General features: G+C 40.0%; 1 protein-coding gene across 1 annotated transcript; it reads left to right on the top strand.

Moving 5' to 3' along the window:
• The first annotated feature begins 17,180 nt into the window (after positions 1–17,180).
• On the top strand, positions 17,181–19,877 carry LOC147609936 (uncharacterized). Its single transcript, XM_086786992.1, has 2 exons — positions 17,181–18,075; positions 19,711–19,877. Exon 1 carries the CDS (start codon positions 17,259–17,261, stop codon positions 18,027–18,029), a length of 771 nt encoding a protein of 256 aa, XP_086643118.1. The 5' UTR covers positions 17,181–17,258; the 3' UTR covers positions 18,030–18,075; positions 19,711–19,877.
• Positions 19,878–20,092: the final 215 nt, after the last annotated feature.

Below are 20,092 nucleotides of genomic sequence, written 5' to 3'. Positions count from 1 at the left end.
GCATCAAGATCTACCATATGAAGATGTGCAAGTGAACCACATGATGTGCAATTTCTCTCCACACGAGGCATCCTTCGTGGTACGTGCAATTTCTCTCCACACGAGGCATCCTATAGAACTGGGCATCCTTCGTGGTACGTGCACACAAAAGAGAGTGGATGAAATTATGCGGACTACGAGGTAACTCTCTATGCCCACTAAGAGAACAGAATACATCATAAAAAAGTTTGAACTCAACATGGTAGCGACAACACGTGTCACGCTGACGTGAGTACCTCACAAACCAAGGCTTACACCCCTCAAATGACCTTTGCCCAGTTTTAAGCTTTGGATATGATGCCACAAACTGAGAATACCACTCTGTTTGGGTCATTTCAAAAGAAAGCAAGCACCATGCTCAATGAACACTCCTCTTGTCACTCTCTTACGCAAAGCTTTCTTGAAAACTGGCAAGGCACAACAATTCTCCTCCCAAAAACATTCTATAGTGGTTTCATCTAGTAGGCGATCATGCCTAGCTACACGACCACTACTCGCCCACAAAGCACCAACCTCATTGGTATCTAAACTTTTCTATCTAAGTGCATGTGGTGCTATGGAAAGGATGCGAGATGTGGCACTCACCTTACTCTTCATTTGGGAGCTACTTATGGCTACCACAATAGCCCGTCGAGCAGCCAAAGCATCCGCAGAGTTCCTCTTCTTGTTAATTGTATAGAAACGACGAACACTTTGTAACACCGCCATGCCAGCTCTCCTCTCTCTTCAACCTCCAATGTCAGAAAACGCCCTGCAGTTGGCCATGTTGGACAGATCGATGAAAGCATCAAGCACACATGCTTGTGATGAAGGCGTGAGGTCTTTGAAATAGGAATGGAAGATTGCATGGGCATGACGATGCGCCCCTGACTTTGATAGTTCTTTCCTATCCACATTATGGGTGCCCAAAGGAGGGGGGTGGGTTCTTGTGGAAGAGAAGGGGGCTCAGGTGGGTTCATGTGGATTATCTAAACTAAGGGGTAGTGGGGGGGAAGAGGGTGGAGGGAGAGGATCTGGAAGAGGGTGGAGGGAGAGGATCTGGAAGAGGAGAAGCAAGGCCTAGATCATCCGCCAACAACGGAAGGTGTTTCTCGTTGTTGACGTGCTCTCCACTCTCTCTTTCTCTCATGAGCTACCCTTTTCCTCTCCTCCTTTTGAACTCGATGGATGGGGGGAAGTCTAGTCCTATCACGTTTTTGACTCCTATGACTTTGAGAACCCATTCTCAAGGAAGCTAAGAGAGTAAAAATTATGAAGGCTCAATGATGAGATAGTACTAGAGATAAGTGTGGGATAGTACTAGAGATGTGTGATTATATAGGAAATTAGGTTATCCACTTCAAATCTCATTAGATTTTCTATCTAAGATTGATTGGATAATTAAGATAAACATAAAGATAAACTATTATCCACTTAAAAATTCATAATAATAATAATATTTATTAACAAGTCTAAATATTTATCATTACTAGATATATAAATATATCTTTTGTTTTATAATTATATAACTATATTTTCTTTTATAATGTATTTTTTTTAAAATTTTATTCAAAGGTTTATCCTACACATAAATATTTTCAAGAAATATGAAATTTAAAAAATTATTATTTTTAAATTAAATAACATGAACTTTAAAAATAATATTATTTATCTAATTTTAAAATATAATCCTTTAAAATTAGTGATTTTAAATTCTTTTATATTAATAAGTTATATATTTTATTATTTAAAATTCTATATTTTATTTCTCTAAATTACTAAATTAACTTTTTCAAAAATATATTTTTGAAAAAAAATGGGGAGGTGGGAAGGAGGTGCCATGTGTCACATGCATGCATGACACAGGGCATTTTCTTGACATGTGGCACTATTAGGCTGATGTGGCAATTCCATGATGTGGCATGCCATGTCACCATGTGTGAGGTGGCATGCAAAGGTGGCAAGAAGATGTGGCAATTCCATGATGTGGCATGCCATGTCACCATGTGCGAGGTGGCATGCAAAGGTGGCAAGAAGATGTGGCATTAATGATGACTAGGATGATGAGGTAGGGAGTCAACTAGGTTGACCATGTTGACATGGAGGGTGGAGGCGGCAAGGTGAGGTGGCAAGCTGCCTATGTGGATCCTCCCTCCATGTTGACATGGAGGGTGGAGGCGGCAAGGTGAGGTGGCAAGCTGCCTATGTGGATCCTCTCGAAGCTGATGTGGACATAAAGTGGCATGCATATATAAGATTTGTGCCTACCCAAGCCTCACACATGGAATGATATCTAGGCTTTGAAGTTTACCAAGCCTAGATTTCCAAGCCTAACTAGGATTGGTTTTGGACTTGAAAAGGGGAGAGTGGACACAATATGGGAATTTTCACTTGGGAGGATTGAAAATGGACCTTCCCATACTCAGATTAAGCTAATTTTTTTTAAATAAATTCATGGCAACAAGTATATTGATCCCTAGAGTTTTCAGATTAAGAGATTCAATATTTGATTTTTTAGAATTAAATTACAATTGATTTAATGGGCATCTAACAGTCATAACAAATTTTACAAAGTAAATCTATAAAAATCCAACCGTTAGATTTGTAATTTTACCTTATACCCACATTCTACTAATCTTTCCCAATCTAATCATCACTAGATCCATACAAATTGAGCATTTCAAATGGTAGATGTGGGGGGAGGACAAAATAGTCTGTTTTTTAACAATTCTAATGCCTTTTAAATAATATAGAAAATAGTAGAATACATTAAAAATTACTCGATAAATCAAGTTAAGCTCTATGTTATTTGAATTTGTGATATGCAAAATGGGAACATCATATGAGTAATAATGTAAAAGTTATAGGCATTTTACTCACATTTAGTGTACCTATCTAAACCTTCGACATGGCCTGTATACAATTTTGGTTCCTAAAGAAAAGGGGATTTGCAATTATTGAGTATTCGATCATATTATAGTTTTAGGTGCATATGATGTTTCATTAGAAGACCTTGAAGTGAATCTCCTTGGCTAACTAGGAGAGATTAGCTATTCTTCTTGAAAAAATGCTTGTTTTGAGGCTAAAGCCAAGGGCACCCATTAAGTGAAACTAGATAACCTCATCTTGCAACCACCGAAATACTCCAAGCTATTGTTAGCAATGTAGTGAGCAAGATTACCACCTCCATCAATTCTTCATCAATTCAACATGCTTGTGATGCGGCTGGAATCAGCATGAAAGGGTACCAAGCAATTCGTCAGGTTGTAAAAGATGCATTTCTAAGACAAGGGATCACTGGCACTTTATTTCCTACACTTAAGGTGATTCACAATGTCAAGTGTATCAATAATGATGATGTGCAACGAGCTATAGGATAGTTTTATCACGTTGAGGACACACTAACATTAGACACAAGGTCGAGCAGAAAGAAAAGCAAGACAACAAGTACAGAATTTCACTATGATGTTTACAATAACATCTTTGTTCATATTGAGAGACTACAACAAGCTATGGTGAAGTTCTATGGTCTTTCACGAGAAGGTGAGAACTTACAATTGCTACTATTCATGTTTTTCAGTATAAAATGAAGACGATTATTTTGCTTGAATATTGTAAATTACCGTTTCTTTGCAGTTTTGGGGAGCACACTTTCATTTGTGCTCAAGCTAGATGGGTGCCAAATTGTGAAAGGTCGGAAGCTGGAACGTATGAGCATTACACTCATGAATGAGGCCATGATATGTGCATGGGAAAAGACTACCAAACCAAGTTTTAGTGTGCAATATGAGAAAGAGGTCTGGTGGCTTGGTGCATTCGCCAAAGGAGACAGACACATGAGGTATTGACATGGATGTTTGAAATGACTCCCTGGATAACAGATGTAATCAAAAAGAAAATTGATGGTCAACTTTTAGATATGTAGAAAACATAGGAAAGTTCAAGGTGGATTGGCATCTTGGGGGAGATTTGAAGACAATTAAATGCATGATGGGTTGTGCTCAAGGCGCAACATCAAGATGGCCTTGTCCATACTACAATGCTCAGATTGATATTCCTAGGCAAAAAAAGACAAATGGAAAAGGTATGTAGCAGAAGGTTGGTTCTATTGGGAAGGATGCCTCGAAAGGTCCCAAGAAAGGGAAGAAGCAACAGGAAGATGCAGTAGATCCAACCGAGTCAACTGACAATGAAGATGAGGAACAACCAAATGCAAGATGGGTGGAAGGTGTCATGTCTCCTGATATGCTAGGAGAACCAAACATGAATTCAAATTGGAGCCCCATCATTAATTTTTCACTAAAGAATATTCACTTTTTCACACTTCATGCATTCATGAGAATCTTTGATCGATTGCTTAAGTGCCATATCGATTATGCATTCACAATGCCTACACAAGAGAGGAAAGCTGTAGCCCTTGGTAAATTAGAGCATCTTTTGAATTCTCTGGGTTGCCATGGCGGAAACGTGAAAATTAAAGTGAATAAGCAGGCCTCTGGTATGTCATACACGAGGTTGCTCAAAAGGTCTCCACATGACTGGAGCAAAGGCAAGGAGATTTTTGGAGAAGCCAACAAACATAGAGAATTCAAGAAGACTTGGGGACTCTGGAGAGACCTATGTGCAATCACCACAAATGTAGATTGTCCAATGCCAGCTCTTGTAAATATGCGCAAATAGCTTTAGATAAATTTCAACAACATGGTTCACATTATGAATCAAAGTAGCACAATTGCCCAAGAACGAGCATCATTCCAACAACATATCATAGAATTCACCAAAAGTGTGCTAGGTGCTTGGGGAGAGAGTAAAGTAACACACTATATGGTAAGTTGTACAATAAAAAAATAAAATGGTATTTTAATCTGCTTTTTTTCTAATTAAATTCTATTGTCATGTGTACAACACATAATTTATGCGCTTGGTGCGTATTTCATGAACAAGTATGGATTGCTCGACATGTGGAGTACCCAAGGGATGGAGAAATCACATTATAAAGCAAAAGGGGTTTATTTCAAAAATACAAGACATGGAGGTGGAGCTTATGCAGGAGGAACACGTACAAACTATCTACAAGAGATGTTCAATTGGTTTTATTGCACAACCTTTGGAAGGGTATTGGTTAGGGAGCAGGCCCAACAATCAAAGCTTGTGCAAGAGGCATGCAAGGCTATAAAAAGTAATGCTCGGCTTGAATGGTTGCAGACCAATGCTCCCCATAGGCATGGTGCTTGGCGTGCATGAATGAGGAGACAAGGGAGGTGTTGGGTTAAGAAAATAAGTTTAGTTAGTTTTTTTTTGCCCTAAAAAAAACTATTAATAGTTCCTTCACTCACTTCATTTTCATTTCACTTTTTTAGAGAGCTTGAGCTCAAGATCTACGTAGGCACCCACGTAAGGACACCAGCACATCACCACGTTAGAACAATAGGCATAGTCGTACATGGATATGGCACGCACCAAGAACACCGCATGTGTTACCATGCCTTCACAAAACACAGTGCAAGGAACCCAACGACCACATACTGGCGACACCACGGAAGAGAGTGACCCCTTGGATTCTAGGACACGCCCAACGGGATCACCAAAGTCTAGCCCTCCTCCCACAACAACACCAACGCACACACATGCAGGCCCTTCTAGTGGGAGCAAGCGCATGAAGAAGACTCCACGATGCAACCACCCCAGAGATCAAGACATAGAGTCCAATGATGAGCAGTTCGATTGGGTTGGTGAAAACATTCCTACATTGCGCAGCACCACAGGTGGCAAGACCCTACTACCAGGACGACAGGGTCCCCTACCTATCCGGGAGGAACTTGATACATAGGTACCACAGCAGTAGCAGCAGGAGGATTCAAACTATGAGAGAGATCAAGGGGAGGTTACTGCAAGTATGTGTAAGCCCAAAAGGTCAAGCTCTTCAAGCCAAGGAAGTCCCAACCTCACCAACACACCAACACAACACAGAGAGCTCCAAGGAGAAGGATGCGCCAAGGACATAGGGCTCTACAAGAAATCAAGTTTTATCAGAGGAACACTGAGTTGCTGATAAGAAGAGCCCCTTTTGCTTACACAATCAAGGAGATTCTCCAACGATATAGAACAAAGATCCGTGTGCAGGGGATTGGCCTTGAAGCATTGCAAGAAGCCGCCGAGGCTTACTCAAAATTGCTCTTGAAGGGCTAGGGAAGCTGTGCCAGAACAGTGCGAATTTGGGCTCTACAGCAGTGGTGCAGACTCAAAATTCGCACTGTTCTGGCACTGCTTCCCCAGGCCCCCAAGGTCATTTATGATGTATTTACAAAGAAATTGATGGTACAAACTAGAAAAAGCAATGATATACTTGATGAAAATAAGTTTGCAAAAACTATATTGTATTCATAATAAGAAGTGATACATCATCTTTATAAAAGCTTTCTTATAATATTGAGCTTCCTTCTCTTGTTATTGGACAGAGTGTGCTCAAGGAGTGATTGGGCTATTTCTTGAGGATCCTCTGTGCCTATGCTTTTGGCTATACCTATATACCTATACAAGCAAGAAGCTTACTCCTAAATCCAGAACCAAAAACATCGAAGGCAAAGGATTTTTTAAATCAAAACTATACATTTGGTGCTCTGTGCCATAGAGACTACACAGAGCACCTTAGAGAGGGCTTTCAAAAAGACGAGAGTGAAGGCAAATTGAGGGGTGTAGCCCCTGTGTGGATGATGGTGGTGATGCCATCCACAGGAAGCCGACCAAGATAGTGCACCAATGCAGCATCATGTCCATGGACCTTGACCTGGTCTACTGCCCGCCTCTCCCAGCAAATGTGTCAATTTCAACCACCCTCTGCAATCAAAGGAAAAATCAAAATATTTTCCTATACATACTTACAAATGTTTCTAAGTTGTAAAAGGTCGATTATTACCTCTTGCTTGATGTCTTCTTTTGCCAAAGTGCTGGTGGGGGCGGAGAGGTCAATTGAGGACTTAGCCTCATCCTTTTTAGGTGCTTTGGTCTCCTCCATCACTCCAGTAGCAGGGGTATCCTTTTAAGCCTCTAGCTTATCTTGTAAGGTTGTGAATTCCTCCTCTGGTGGAACTAAGGCTTGGGCTTGTGCCGCGGTCTCAACAACCACACTATCCTTGACCAAAGCAACTGTCTCTATGATAGATTCTCCAAGGGGTAATATGACACTATCTAAGTGAGGACTGAGGTTGGACGTATCAAGGTCCACCTCACATCGTGTGCATATAATGCCCAAGCATTCATCCATTCTCAAGCCAGCTGCCTTTTCAAGGTCATGAAAAAATAAGTATTCTTCACCTTCCACCACAATGGTGCTCAAGAGATTGATCTCAGGCTCTGCAGCACCTTGCTCTCCTCGTGTGGGGAAGATGGCCCCGCATCTTCCACTACAGCGGGCTATTCAGATTGTGCACCCTCTAGAAAGTTCTCTGATGCAAGCTGCTCTTCCACACTAGCACTCGTACCTAGTGTCTTCACTTTCTTGTCATCCCTTAAATACCCTGCCAACTGCAATGCAGGCATCTCTACCTCCTCATCCGAATCCTCATTGTTGCTGATGAGGAATGCAAAAGTGGCAAGCCACGAGAGGAACCTAGTTCCTAAATTTCCCTTCCCCAACCTCTTCATCTCCTACTTAAGGTACAATAAGCTCCTGTGGGGATGGAAATGTCGATGAAGCGTTCAAGCTCAACAGGCACCCATTGATCATTGGGGCAATGGGGAGCCAAGTATTTCTCCATGTATGCAATCTGCATCTCATAATGTTGGGACGCAAGGGCGAGTGACTTTTCAAAGTCGACTTCACGAGAGAACATGGCAAAGAGCTTGCTCTTGCCTGCCCACGGGGTGGTGGAGAGGAACTCACAAAAGTCGTCAAAGTGGGTAGCCATGTGTGAATGCAAAGAGATAATGTGAGCTCGTGCTTGGTTTCTATCGCGTGTGAAAATGAGAAAGAAGGCACCTTTGGCCTATAGTTAAAATTTAAAGTTTGGCCTTTTCACACTAGACCGTTAGACAAAAAAATCACAGTTTGCAAAAATATTAAGATTTTAATTAAATAAAGAGGGGTTAAAAAAGAGCATGCTACAAAATTACAAGCATGTCATCTAATCTAAAATTGTTATAATGTCTTCATTTTTTGCCTCTTGTGACATTTACTTCATGTTGATCTCCATCTCCTTGTTGACTTGAAAGCTCGTCATTGCCTTCAACTCGATCCTGAAACTCTTGTAGTTTCTTTAAGTCAACCAATCTTTCGGCTAATGCATTCTTAGTTAATCGTTCTTGCACCACAATTTGCAGACTTGGAACTAAGTACTCCATAGGCATTACTACCTTAACGCCATAAGCTAGATGAAAGGGAGTATATCATGTCGCTACCTTATGCGACGTTCGATATGCCTATAAAGTTGTAGTTAGCTTATGTTCCCAATCCATGCGACTTGCTTTTAATGTTTTTGTCAAGATAGTACACAAAATCTTATTTGTACTCTTCACTTGACCATTTACCTATGGAGGGGATGACTTCCAATGGACTACAACGAATCCAGCAAGTAAGTGATCAATCACCTCATTAATGAAGTGTGAACTGCAATCACTGACTAATTCCAATGGAAATTTGAATCTCAAAATGATTTGTTTGTATAAGAACTTAGTCGTTGTTCCTGCATCAACTCGCTTAGAGGCTCTGGCCTCTATCCATTTCGTGAAATAGTCTGTGGCCCCACAATCACATATCGGGCTTGTGATGGATGCGTAGCTGGACTAATAGGTCCGAAAAAATCAATTCCCCATTTCTCAAAAGGTTGTCTTACAATAACATGGGTAAGTGGCATCCTGTCTCTTTGTTACGGAATAGCAAATCGTTGACACTCTTTGCATCTTTTTACAAACTCCATGGCATCCCCGAATAACGTCGGCCACCATAGTACCGCTTGAAGCACCTTGCAAGCTGTAATTTCCTCTCAAAGCGAAGTGTGCTCCAACTATTCCTGAGCGTGCTTCGTCTAATATTGTGACAGATTCATCTTCTTGCACATATCTTCTTAAGACATTGTCCTTACCTAGCTTGTATAATATTCTAGCAATCAATTGATAAGGTGCAACCAACTTAATAAGCTGACACAATTTATCTTTGTTCAAAGGTCGTTCTTGTGAAAAACCATAAGCTAGATAATCTAATATTTATTTTCTCCATTTAGGCTCCATGTCTAGTTTGAACAAACAAGCATATGGGAGGTCATCATCAACACCAGTTGGCCGGTTCCCCATTTGGAATTCTCGACGTATGATCGGCCAACACATGCTATGTTCCCTTTCTTACCGTGATCATGAAGTTGAATTCCAATAATAATAACAACTAGCATGTGATTCTTCCCATGGTGCAAGGCTTATTCACCAAGTATAATAAAGCCTAATGGTCCACAAAGAATTCAAATTTGTTGGCCAATAGGTAATGTCGATACTTCTTGACAACATAAACTATGGCCAAACCCTCTCATTCTATGGTGGTGGTATAATTCACCTTTGCATCATTCAATTGGTGACTAGTGAAGTAGACTGGGTAGTCTAGTTTGAACTTACCAGTGTGTGCCTCTCATTCTGCGGTGGTGGTATAATTCACCTTTGCATCATTCAATTGGTGACTAGCGAAGTAGATTGGGTAGTCCAGTTTGAACTCACCAGGGTGTGCCAATACACATCCTATAAGAAGTTTGATGCATTGATGTGTACATGGAATATAAGATCCTAGTTGGGTGGTCTCAGAATTGGTGCACTAGCTAGTGCTTGCTTCAATTTATCATATGCTTCTTGGCATCCTTTAGTCCATTCAAAGACAATGAGCAGCCTATATAATGGTCTGGCAATTTTAGCATAAAATACTATGAAGTGGCGATAGTACCCAACATGGACCATAAACCTCTGTAAACCTTTGTAACTAGTGGGTGGGGGCAATTCCAAGATCAATTTGACTTTTCCTTCATTAGTGGAGATACCATTTTTAGAGACAATGTGTCCCAAGATCACACCATGTTTGACCCAAAATTGGCATTTTAAAGGGTTTAAGGATATATGATACAATCGACATCGCTCAAACACCTTTCTCAAGAAAGCCAAATGGTCTGACCATCGGGAGTATGTACACAGATATAATGAATACCTCCAACCACTTTTGCAAGTAGTCTTTGAAGGCTATGCACATTAATCGTCATCAGAACGTTGCTGGGCCATTGGTGAGACCAAAAGGCATAACTTTGTAAGCAAACCTCCCCCACATTGTATTGAAGGCTATTTTATGTTGGTCTTCGGGTGCTATAGACACCTGATTGTAACCTAAAAATCTGTCTAAGAAGCTGTTAGCTTCTTCACTAGCTACTCTCTCCAAAACATGTTCCGTATAAGGCAATGGGTAATGGTCCTTCCTAGTAGATGCATTGACCTTTTTGAGATCAACACACAGACCCTAAGTTTCCCATTCTTCTTTGGCACTATCATGATTGGTGATAACCAATCCGTATGTTCTATCTCGTAGATTAAGTCTGCAGCATGAGTTTATCAATTTCCTCCTTTATAATTGCTACATATTTAGGATTCATCTGGTGCCTAGTTTGGTCTTGATCCATCCATGATTGGGATCGTGTGTTGTACCACTTCAGGTGGTACACCCTTCATCTCTTTGTAGTTCCAAGCGAAACAATCCTTAAACTCCTTAAGGAGAGCAACAAGCTCCTTTTCTTCAACTGGAGTCAAGTCCTTAGCGATATAAACAGGTTTGGTTTCCTCCCCTAGCTTTGCAATATCAATTTCCTTGACCTCATTTTGGGCCATCGTATGATGTGGATAAACCATCTTTCTTAACCCTTTTGGCCGTCAATTGGACCACTTTTTGTTCGTTCAATTGTGTATGTCTTGAAATGGTCTAACACTAAAATTAGGTCTGGTTTATCCTCATCCTCTCTTTTTGTTTTAGACATCACCTTCTTAGGCTCGCGCTTGGCTTCCACCAAAGCCTTGTTTCGTTTTCGACACCTAGCTTTTATAAGCTTAGGCGTTTCCGGTTCTTGAAGGGTGACTTCCTCCCTATGTTTCCCTTCAAGGGATATCTTGCTTAACTCCTCACCCCAATTCTTAGAAAACTCATCATGTACCTTAGTAGCTTTGAGGTATCTCAACCACTAGGCATCCGTGGGTTTTCTTCGTATAGCAAGGCATTTTGTCGAGCAATATACCGTTTCTGCTTTTGCCATCTTCTAAAGCGTTGTGCACTGGTACGGCCTTGTGATCCACTCCCTTCTATGCTTGAAGGTTCTTGCTTCGAGTCCTCTTCAATGGGTTGCCAATTGACCATATAGATAGAGGTAGTGGAAACATTCCCAGATTCAACATATTGGGCTACTTGGGGTAGCATAACATTTATGGTGGCTAGCACATACATCCAATTTTCACTAAAATTTGGAGGAGATAGTGATGCATACATTTTTGCTTCCTCTTCCTCCTTTCAAAATTCCACTGTGGACTAACATACTTGTACGGATGTGGTTCGCTTGGTTGTGACCGAATCATTACCAAACAGTTGCCCTTCCATGGGGTGTGCTTTCCACGATCACATATCTATCTTTAGGATTTGTGAGTCCCTTCAAACATACACATGGTCTAATTACCAACCGTGCACCAATTTGGATTTTCTCATGAAGTGTCTCCCCAACATTATGTCATATGAGTCTGGTTGGCGCAGAAAGTCCATTACCACAAATGTATGACAATAGCGGAACGTAAAGAGTTTAAGTCGCACGTTCTCTAGAAGCCCCATGGGTCTTGAAGATGTTCTGTCTGCCATTTTAACGATAAGATCCACTCTTTTTAGATCGGGTTTTTCCCAATTTCCCCAACATCGTTTTGTGATGATGCTGACTCTTGCCCCACCACCCAGGATAGCCAATGCTTGGTATCCGTTATGATCAATCAAGATTATAGCATTAGTGTCATCACTTTCGTAATACCATCCCAATTGATTAACCGGTATCTTGACGAATCTAGGCATTCTTTCCCTTGCATGTTTTAAGTTTCTTTCTGTTAGAGGTGAATGGATCTCCTCTACAATGGTTGTTGGATTTAATCTGCCCTCTACCCATTCTTCTATGTCTGCTCATAATGTTGGTGAACTGTGTAGCAATTGTCCTAATGGCATTTGTACGAAAGTGGATAGTACAACTACGAGACTGCCTATGTCTCTGGGCTATCTGGCAAGTGAGGGTTCCTTCCACGTATGCGTCTCATATCCATCCCTAGGGAATGAATGAATGGACACATCCTGATCAACCTGCTCAAACATTCTTGACATAAGGTTTCCTTGAGATCCCTCTTCAGACTCTTCTGGAATTGGAGTAGGCACGTCCAATTCTCTTTCTCTTACTGGTTTCTTTCTTCAGCATTTGGGTATTCACCAATTCCCTTAGGGGTTGCTGGTTTTTCTCTTTGCACCTCTTGGTCAAGCTCATATGATTTTGGCGCTTGATCACTCTCTTCTCTTGATTGAGTGGATCCAGTGTCGATAGTATTTTATGTCCTCAAATGGAGGAGCATAATTGTTAATCCTAACTGGGATTAACACCTCTTAACCTCAGTTGAGACATGGACACATGTGAGAGATGAGGTCAAGAGAAAGAAAACATGGATGCATCAGTAGAGACTTGTGGATGATAGGATGAGGTGAGGTATTGTTTAGTTAAATTTTATTTATTTAATTGCATTAATACTTGTTTTGATTTAAAGTTTGTTTAACTCTCATAGTTTAACCTTATCATTGTTAAAAAATCTAGGAGGGAGGCTCGAAAAAGAAGAAGAGCACATGTCCTCTTCACCTCAATGGTGTGACATGGACACATGTGGGAGATGAGGTCAATAGTAAGAAGACATCATTGAGTAGAGGAGAGGATTAGGAGAGGTGTTATCACCCACCTCAACAAGGGTGGCAAACGTAGCTTCATCGCATGCGCTCTAAGTACACCGGTGGTTGTCCCTAGTTTATATATATACTTAGTACTAAAATAAGGTTTATATATATACTTAGTACTAAAAAAATAACAAGGGTATTGTTTGAAAAAGTGCAAAATAAAGATTATGCTTGTGCTTTGACTGCTATTGCTTAGCATAGATATATATGGCTACATACAGAGCTCTCATGGCATGGAGAAAAGGTATATGGTCAAATAGCACAAACTTGTTTATATACTTTGATCTTAGTAATGTGATATTGAATTAAATAGTAACAAGTGTTTGATTTGTATATGATTCATTGTAAGAGAGTGTAAACCATCACCTTCCCTTGAGCAGCGTGGATAGAAGGACGCCAAAGGTGATGATGATAGGGAGGATCACAAGCACCAATATATCTTGGACGAAGGGGAACATTACATTAGTTTATTTGGCTTATTTTAGTTGTATTTCTCTATATTCTAGAGAGTTTTTATAGTATGTGTTTTCATGATGATGTATCCATCAAACTTTTATACATGGCCATGGATCCATGTAGTTATAATACTTGTATATATACACTTTTCATTTTTATCACACAACCATTGATGGATATTGTATACTTTATCATCAGTTTTATACACACACTGTCAGTGTGATCTTTGATTTATATCTTTTTATTACTTCTTTTATTAAAGTTGTATATTCTATCATTTGTATATTAATAAACTCTTATCAAAGGAACAAGTATATTTAGTGCATGTTATTGAACTTAGAACCAAGTAAATGCATGACATTATTGAGAAAGATAAGCCAACCTCCATGGAGAGGAATCGTGACTTAGAGTTGAGTACCAAGCATCCGCCCCACCATATCCCACATGATAATATCGATCATAGTGGGAGAGAGAGTGAAAAATGCTTGTGTCAATGAGAAAGAGAGAGAGATGTTTGAGTGTGAGATAGATAGAGAGAGTAGTGTGAGAAAGCTAGCAAGAGAGAGAGAAAAAGAGATATGTGTATGTGTGTGTGTGTGTGTGTGTGTGTGAGAGAGAGAGAGAGAGAGAGAGAGAGAGAGAGTGAAAAGAAGATATGAGAGAGAGAGAGAGAGAGTTAATTGGGCATCACTCATGGCTTAAAAGTAATAACAAATCCAAAGTATATCGTTTAAGCGACTTGTGCAATAAACAATATTATATTGTTAGGTTTGCCGCCTTAAAAACATTGTTTTAAGAGCGATACTATTTGTTTCATTTAAGTAACACAATAAATGATATTATATTATTAAATTTGCGACCTTAAAAACATCATTTAGAGCTACACAATATGTGTCGTTAAGTGACACAAATAAATGGTATTATGTTATTAAGCTTGTCACCTCAAAAATGTCATTTAGTCACACTTTTTGTGTCACTATAAAAATGCCGTTATACCACATATTAGAAGCAATAATATTAATGACACAAATAAGACGGCACATAGTGTTGATAAAACTATCGTTAGGGGCCTAGGAGCTTTGTAGTGATTGTGCCTATGCGTTGTATTTTTTTTAGGTCTCATCGATTCATTGGGACTTTTGAACATGTTAATATTATTATCTTTCTCTCTATCTTGATTTTTTTTTAATGTTTCTACCTACCTGTGTTGTGGTGTCATCTTTGTCACTCAAGTCGTCTCTTTTTGTAGGTTCCTTCCCACGACCAAAAGGTATCAAAGCAGTCGGAAGGACGACTCTCTAATAGTAAATGACACCTTCCTCTACTTGTTCATCAACCTCTGACACATAGACTTGATCGAATCATAAATCTAATCAGCACTCGAATTGTCCATAGTAAATGACATTCTCTAGAAGTTCTCCTATATGAATACTCCATCTATGCAAAATCAACAAAAATGAATGCTAGGATCCATGGGGCAATGAAAAAATACAAGCATGAGTGTTAAATCAGATAGGCTAAGTATGTGTATTTTGGACACCTGTTTTTATAAAAATAACATTGGAATGTACTTTGTTTTTGGTTGAAAGTGTCGATATTGTTTGTCACTTAGTGACTCCCGTAGTTTTTATCGATATTTTTTTTGTCGCTAGGCCGTGTAACCTTTGTAGTAAATTTTCATACAAAAAAAAATTGCAAGGCTAGGTACAAATTGAAAAGTGTAAGAATAAGTATAAATTTAATCTTTTGAGACCTTCATTTTCTTCTTTATGTAATTGGGTTCAACTCATACACGTGAAAGCATTATATCATCCACTAATATCTGGCTTGGTTTCAATATAGTGGCTACGGTTATAGTGGATAGGTCATCGGACACCTCATGGAATGACCGCAAGAAAAGAGTTCCCATAAAAGCAAGGAGGGTTTCCAGTTTGAAAAGCTAAATTTGAAGATTTTAGATCGAGCTCACGGTTTTGAACTTGATTGGCTTTGTGTTAAGTTGGAATTGTGAATTTTTCAAGATTTCCCAAGCCGTGTTAGCTATACTATAGAGATGAAAGAAGCCAAATAGGGCTGCAAGCTAGATTTTATCTACTTGGTTAACTACAACATTTGTGGGAATCTTTGTCTTGTTTTGATTTAATTTAGTTTAGATTTTGAATCAACATGGGCCCGATGTTAGAAATACAACATTTTTCTAGCCAGTGAAAAAGAGGATGACCTTCAAGCTCAATCGGGTTTCATTGGAAAATTACATAGAATCACCGGTATTATATTATTTAAAAAAAATGAATTGTTAAATTCAAGGCTAGGTATAATTACAACCAATTTTTTCTCAATTTGAGCCATGAAAATTACACTAAAGCATGGTTTTTTTTTAAACACTAATTAGGACTATGGGTCTAATGCTCAACTGCAAGATTTGTGGGCGTTTCTGTCATGTGCTCAGTCAATTCTCCTCTCTCTCCAAGTCGATTCTCTTCTCTGCAGTTCTTGGGCGAATGGATGCAGGAGACGAGAGGAAAGAGCCACGAGTCAAGCCATGAGCTTCTGAACTGGTAAGCGAAGCAGCTGGGGTGGAGAAGATGGACCCTAGCAATAATGGATGGAGAGACAGAGACAGAAGAGCTCAGAGGACCGAGCTGCATGTCGTGAGGCGGCTGAAGACTAATTCACGAATCACGATCATGATCACGCGTCGTCAAGCATGGGCTCGATGATCATTGACAGACTTTTTGGAACTCGTTGGGTCTCGCCCATAGCGACTTTATTTTCTACAATGTAGTTGTCTAACATGTCATTGGCTCTCCACCCTTGTGTGAACAACAAGGCCACCATGACCTGGCTCGCTTTCCCACATGAGCCCTGTCCAAGTGTGACATGATAGCGAGCCTCAAGCTTTTTGACTCACTCGCATGCAGGCCCTTGACTTGACTCGCTCGCATGCAAGCCCTTGACTTGACTCTTTGTTTTTATTTGTCCAATGATGTAATCTTCTACATTACACTACATTGTAATTTATACATGCATTTATTGCTGTTGGTGAAGAGCTCAAAGTTTCTTGCCAAATTACGGCCTCTTTTTCCCCTGTTTGCCAAACGCAAGACTTGTCCACCTCCAATTTGCCAACTGCTCTTGCGTTTGGTAGCCTCCAATCTACTAGTGTTTGGCAAATTAGAGTTGAATAAGGTCCTCTCACAACTAACTCAAGTTTTGAAAATCTTGAGACTAGAAAAAAAAAGGAGTTTTTTTTTAAAGAAAAGTGAAAATTAAATAAAATATGAAGAAAATGCTTGTTCGAAATTGCATTTTTCTCTTCAACCCATGGTGAGAAGGATTCACAAAAATGTTTCGTGATGAACACCGAGGAAATATAAAAATATGGACATGTTATAAAAAAACTAAAACATTGACGAGGTACCACAGGTTGAAAATGTACAAAAGAAAGCGATTAAAGACCAAAAAAAAAAACTTTTGGAACTCGTGGGGTGTAGTCCAAAGAATCACAGTCTTGACCAAACTAACTCGTCCACTTTATTTGTCGATGGTGTAGATGTCCAAAAGGCTTTTAAGATGGCTTCGGCCTTGTGTGAACAACATGGCTTCGGCCTTGTGTGAACAACATGGCTTCTGCCTTGTGTCCTGGCTCAATCTCACATTGTGTCCGGGCTCAATCTCACAAGTGTTTTTTTGGGGGGGGGGGGGGGGGGGGGGGGGGGGGTCCTAGATGTGATATGACAGCCATGCGTTGAATGGGTCGTTCGTTGTGCAATGATTTAATATTCTAAAAGAGCTCAGAGCTTCTTCCCAAATTATGGCCTCTTCTTCCCATGAGTTAGTTGTGAGGACCCTGTCCGCCTCCAATCTGCCGAACGTAAGAGCGTTTCCTTGGCACCAAACCAAGCCTTACTTCACGGTGACCGGCCCTGTAATGGGCGAATACAAAACCACCGTCGACACTAGTGGTGGTGAATACAATCCGACCTGGGAACAACCCTTCACCATTTCTCTGCAGCCATCTGCGATGCACCAACAAGCGCTGGAATTCTCCGTCTACATCAGCCGATCTTCACTGCACGGCGGCGACAAATTGCTTGGCCAAGCCCGTGTCCCCGTAGCAGATTTTGCAGGCCCCGACGGAGCCGAGAGGGAGTATCCCATACACTGTTCTGATCATTCTTCGGAAGTAAAACTGTATATCGCCGCACACCTGACCAGCACTAGGGTTCAAGCATTATCCCCGTCCTCCCGCTCTACTGGCAGCCGACGCAGGACCAGACTCTCATCACTCACATTAAAGCCTACTAGAAGGCCTGCTAGTACTCATTCTGCAGGCACTGGCCAGTTCCATCAAGGAGATGGAAATCTTCAAGACTATGTAGACGACGGAGAAGATGTGGTGGTTGATGAAGATGAGATTGCTGTTGATGGTGGTGATGACAACAGCGATACTGATGATGGTGGTAATGACGATGCTGTTGATGGTGGTGATGACAACAGCGATACTGATGATGGTGGTAATGACGATGCTGATGATGGTGGTAATGACGATGCTGATGACGATAATGATGATTATAATAACTAATCAGATTTAAGCTGCAGTACTTTCAGCTGTTGTTGCAGCCACAAGCGTAAGTTAATAGTATTACACTCTAGAGTATATACCACAGTGAGGAAAACCGGTTGTAATTTTGCCTAGCCAGATTCAATTTTTAGTTATAAAATAAGTTAACTTATGATGACATTGTTCTCTGATGACATTCTAATCTATTCCAAGTCAGTGGAGGACCATGAGGAGCATGTATACGTAGTGCCACATGACGAGTAAGTGTACCTTCATCACTCCTCAAACTGAATATGTAGGGTTCATTCTCTCCCTAGATGGCATCTCAGTAGACCCTACCAAAGTCAAGGATATATTGTAATGGCCACCTCCTAGCTCATGCAAAGAAATCCATGGATTTCTAGGTATCATAGGATGGTACAGAATCTTCGTTAAGGATTATTCCATGATAGCCTCACCCTTGACTGAACTCCTCAAAAATGTTTTGGGCTACCGCACCTCCAAAGAAGGAACTCTATGTATTCACCTTTGGAAGATGTAATAGAACACAACCATCGTAACTTACCAATGCTTCAAGATTGTGTCCCTTGAGGTATCCAAGCTCACTTCGAGAAGCTCGAATCCTCCAAGCTTCACCTCCACACTGCCATTGTAGAGGTCGCTCACACCACCATGCAAGGCCATCTCTCTCTCTCTCTCACTTCTCTATACAAACATGCATGCATACAAGCACAGAGAAGGCACATGTACTAGAGTACTCTCTCACAAGACAAGGCAAGAACTCTCATAGCACAAAGGGGGATTGTGTCCATTCATTATATGAGAAAATACCTTATATACAATTTGTCCTTATTCATACTTAGGTGCCCAAAACTTACTAACTAAGGCCTTGGGTGGCCAATATCTCATAATGTTACAACTTTTATAGTGCCTTTGCATGACACTTATTAATGTCCTCAAATGGAGGAGCATAATTGTTAATCCTAACTGGGATTAACACCTCTTAACCTTAGTTGAGACATGGACACATGTGAGAGATGAGGTCAAGAGAAAGAAAACATGGATGCATCAGTAGAGACTTGTGGATGATAGGATGAGGTGAGGTATTGTTTAGTTAAATTTTATTTATTTAATTGCATTAATACTTGTTTTGATTTAAAGTTTGTTTAACTCTCATAGTTTAATCTTATCATTGTTAAAAAATCTAGGAGGGAGGATCGAAAGAAGAAGAGCACATGTCCTCTTCACCTCAATGGTGTGACATGGACACATGTGGGAGATGAGGTCAATAGTAAGAAGACATCAGTGAGTAGAGGAGAGGATTAGGAGAGGTGTTATCACCCACCTCAACAAGGGTGGCAAACGTAGCTTCATCGCACGTGTTCTAAGTACACCGGTGGTTGTCCCTAGTTTATATATATACTTAGTACTAAAATAAGGTTTATATATATAATTAGTATAAAAAAAATAACAAGAGTATTGTTTGAAAAAGTGCAAAATAAAGATTATGCTTGTGCTTTCACTACTATTGCTTTACATACAGAGCTCTCATGGCATGGAGAAAAGGTATATGGTCAAATAGTACAAACTTGTTTATATACTTTGATCTTAGTAATGTGATATTGAATTAAATAGTAACAAGTGTTTGATTTGTGTATGATTCACTGTAAGAGAGTGTGAACCATCACCTTCCCTTGAGCAGCGTGGATAGAAGGACGCCAAAGGTGATGATGATAGGGAGGATCACAAGCACCAATATATCTTGGACGAAGGGGAACATTACATTAGTTTATTTGGCTTATTTTAGTTGTACTTCTCTATATTCCAGAGAGTTTTTATAGTATTTGTTTCCATGATGATGTATCCATCAAACTTTTATACATGGCCATGGATCCATGTAGTTATAATACTTCTATGAATACACTTTTCATTTTTATCACACAACCATATTTGATGGATATTGTATACTTTATCATCAGTTTTATACACACACTGTCAGTGTGATCTTTGATTTATATCTTTTTATTAATTCTTTTGTTAAAGTTGTATATTCTATCATTTGTATATTAATAAACTCTTATCAA

The sequence above is a fragment of the Cibotium barometz genome, chromosome 50, assembly GCF_041138505.1.
Source record: "Cibotium barometz isolate CiBa-2024 chromosome 50, ASM4113850v1, whole genome shotgun sequence".
Classification (NCBI taxonomy): domain Eukaryota; kingdom Viridiplantae; phylum Streptophyta; class Polypodiopsida; order Cyatheales; family Cibotiaceae; genus Cibotium; species Cibotium barometz.
This window is presented reverse-complemented; position numbering and strand designations above follow the sequence as displayed.